Here is a 3,105-nt window from a genome sequence, read left to right as displayed (position 1 = left end):
TTTTGTCTCCTACATTCATCCATTGTTTTCTGCTTTTGGAACACCAATACTCCTCTTCCTTCCTGTATTCTTGTTGCAGTTTAAGCTTTAAATCGGTAATATAGTGAAAATCAATAGGGTGGGAAGCATACGCTGTTTGGAGAGCAAAACACAGTTGCTGGATATTTTTCCTCGAATTAAGATTTTGGTCCGACTTCCAGCGAGACAGACTATTCCTGCATCTCAACAGTGCTTCTCTGAACTGGTGTGGTGGTAACTGCTGACATTCATGAAGCCATGTATGTTGAATGAGCCTTTGAACTTCTTCATTTGTTCTCCACCGATTATCATACCTAAAAAGTTTGGTACCCCTCCATCGATTGTCTTCTGTTTGGAGTAATAATGGCTTATGATCAGAGCCCACCCAGTCAAGCAGTTGCGCAATGGCTTTCGGGAATTGCTCTCTCCAATCTGCAGTTGCCAGTACTCTATCCAACTTGCACTTAATGGTACCGGTGCTTCTGTTACCTATCCAAGTGTATGGCCCACCATATGCTTTAACCTCATGAAGACCTCAAATACTCAACAACCTCCTAAAGTTGACAAATTTTGGTTTAAGGACCCCCAAACTTTTCTGAGTTGTTTTCAATCTCATTGAAATCTCCCAAAACCACTCTTGATCTATTCTAATAAAACCCTTCCACTGCCAGATTCTCCATTGTTTGCCAAAGTAACTGCCGTGGTTTTCTCTCCGGATTACCACTTCGCATATAAATTAGACAATATAAATTCACTGCCAATACTACAAATTTGAAGAGATAAAATTGACAGTTAGCTTTTAAGTTTTTATAACCAATACTACAAAATTTGAAGAGATAATTTCTTACAACGAATTTGAAAGAAAAATTTGGTGGGGTTATTAAGTTGGAGGGTAAACGGTATCAAAAACAATCCTAGCAAATACACGACGTGTTTCGTGAAAGTCTCCAAGAGCAAGAGACTTGTAATCTATCCTACGCTCTAAACTTGGGACACCATCTCTCTCTTGGCTTCCCTTTCTTCTTACATTTCCAAACATTTTCTCCACTCTCTCCAACACAGGTCTTGACATGAAAACCTGAGAAAACCAATAAATAATCCCAATGAAGAGACATGAAACATTTCAGTAGGTGCTATTGTTTACTAAAAATATGTGTGTACCATATCAGAGTCCGGTGCTTGCGGGTATTGGCTCATTGCGTTAGCTATGTAATCTCGATCATTCAATTTACGTGCAACTGATCTTATAGACTCTGCTAAGTTCAAGACCTGCTGCGCTAGTTTACTGTTTGAGTCAACAATGTCTTTCTCATGACCGGACAGTTCTTGGAAGTTTGAGTTGTGCGGTTTAGAGTTGCTCCTTGCAATTTTGATGGCTTCTGCTAAAGATAGTTCACTGTAGATGGCAAGACAGAAGCAAGCTACTACCGTGGGATCCCGAGGCTTATCAACCAATGCTTTGTGGAATGCTAAGATCCCAATCCTGAGGTCATTAGTCCCCGATATTGTTAACTTGGCAAAACCAATTACTAAGATAGATGCACCAAAGGAGATTTCTCACCAGAGGAACTCGTGGCATGGTCGATCAGGTGCTACAAGTCGGTCAAGGTTGCGAAATAGTGACTGCAACAGAAAGGCTTTAATCTGTTAGCGCTATGTTGCCATAAATTCACTTTTTCGTGTTACTAGTACTAGACACTAACTGAGAACGCCAAAAAAATATGTACCAGAAGCATGTTGGACCTTCCATCACGCCTCCGAAACCCTTGCGAAACCAGATAAGATGCCTGTGAACAGATAAGTTATTTAGATGTGAACAATGGAAAGCACTCAAGTCAATGTTCACGCGATAATGCCACACCACACTGCTTGAGAAAATATCAGCATACCTGGATAGGTAAAAGAATTTCCATGAGCCCAAATCTCCATAATAAGCGTAAAGAAGCTTCTGCAGACCCATAAGCCAGCATATAATTGATTTCCATCCGAATCCTTGACTGCAAAATTATTAGAAGACAATAGAAAATGATTAGTCCTAAGCTAACATTAAAAAAAACGAACAGGAGGGAAGAGAAGGGAACGAGATATACAGGGTCAAGTCTCAGCAAAGAAGAAGAAAGCTCCTTCACAGAAATAGCAACGTCTTTGGTCAAGCTGAATCCTAACCTCGCTGCAATCCTAATTGCACGTAAAATGCGAGCTGTAAAGTGAACACGGTTACCTTTTGAAGCCTTTTCAAACAGATAGATTTCATATCAATGAATTATACATTGCATCTGCAACCAACCTGTATCTTCGACAAATGAAAGCTTTGCCGCAGATACTGTTCTCACCTACATAGCAAACTTTGACAGATTAGGACTGATGATACCAAATCATTCACATGTCAGTTGATTTCTATAAAGCATGGTAGCTTAAAATGCAAAACCTACTTTAGAATTCCTTAAATCTTCAACTCCTCCTATATAATCATACACTACATTCTCCGATGGATCAAACATCAACCTGAGAAATCGAAAATATGCTTGCTCAAGAATGCTGCATATGGATATCAAATCACAAATAAATCTGAATCACAGGTAGAGAGGTACTGCCTACCCGTTGACTGTAAAATCACGCTGTAAGCAATTCTTCCAACGGATATAATCACGCTCATTGCAGCCCGCAGGCTTTCTCAAATTTTTATTGGGCGCTTTACCAGTCCTTGCTGAAGTACTAAAACTTGAAACCTGTTAAAGGTAAGAACTCCATCAAACCTTGGCATGCAATTTTATGAGAGAAAGAGAGATAAGAAAAAGTGTTCTTTCTGACTAAATTTTCTATTCATTAGGGAACAATTATGAGAAAGAAATTGTGAGCAGCAGCCTCTAATCAAAGAACCCTCCATTAAGTTATCGCGTACTTAACTGATAAAAAGATACGAAATGCAAGTAAGATGAGTGAAATGCTGAACAAACCTCAATGATAATGTCATCAACATAAACATGACAAATGGGAAATCGTCTTCCAACAATTTGACAGCTGGGAAATACTTTCCGTACCTACACACACAGTAATGATTAAAACTTTAATTGTGTTACGAAAGAA

General features: G+C 39.2%; 1 protein-coding gene across 1 annotated transcript in view; it reads right to left on the bottom strand.

The window, feature by feature from the left end:
• Positions 780 to 3,105, bottom strand: part of LOC104741415 (poly(A) polymerase I-like) — a 3,740-nt gene continuing 1,414 nt past the window's right edge. Inside the window, exons 5-14 of the mRNA XM_010462277.2 lie at positions 2,976 to 3,061; positions 2,617 to 2,747; positions 2,451 to 2,523; positions 2,306 to 2,351; positions 2,109 to 2,218; positions 1,908 to 2,015; positions 1,746 to 1,805; positions 1,580 to 1,641; positions 1,180 to 1,501; positions 780 to 1,096 (exon numbers count right to left, since the gene is read on the bottom strand). Coding sequence (XP_010460579.1) covers positions 899 to 1,096; positions 1,180 to 1,501; positions 1,580 to 1,641; positions 1,746 to 1,805; positions 1,908 to 2,015; positions 2,109 to 2,218; positions 2,306 to 2,351; positions 2,451 to 2,523; positions 2,617 to 2,747; positions 2,976 to 3,061 — 1,196 coding nt within the window. The 3' untranslated portion in view covers positions 780 to 898. The remainder of the gene's footprint in view (positions 1,097 to 1,179; positions 1,502 to 1,579; positions 1,642 to 1,745; positions 1,806 to 1,907; positions 2,016 to 2,108; positions 2,219 to 2,305; positions 2,352 to 2,450; positions 2,524 to 2,616; positions 2,748 to 2,975; positions 3,062 to 3,105) is intronic.

The sequence above is a fragment of the Camelina sativa genome, chromosome 14, assembly GCF_000633955.1.
Source record: "Camelina sativa cultivar DH55 chromosome 14, Cs, whole genome shotgun sequence".
NCBI classification, from domain to species: Eukaryota; Viridiplantae; Streptophyta; class Magnoliopsida; order Brassicales; family Brassicaceae; genus Camelina; species Camelina sativa.
Note: the sequence above shows the minus strand (reverse complement) of the source record. Positions and strands in the feature narration are given on the sequence as shown.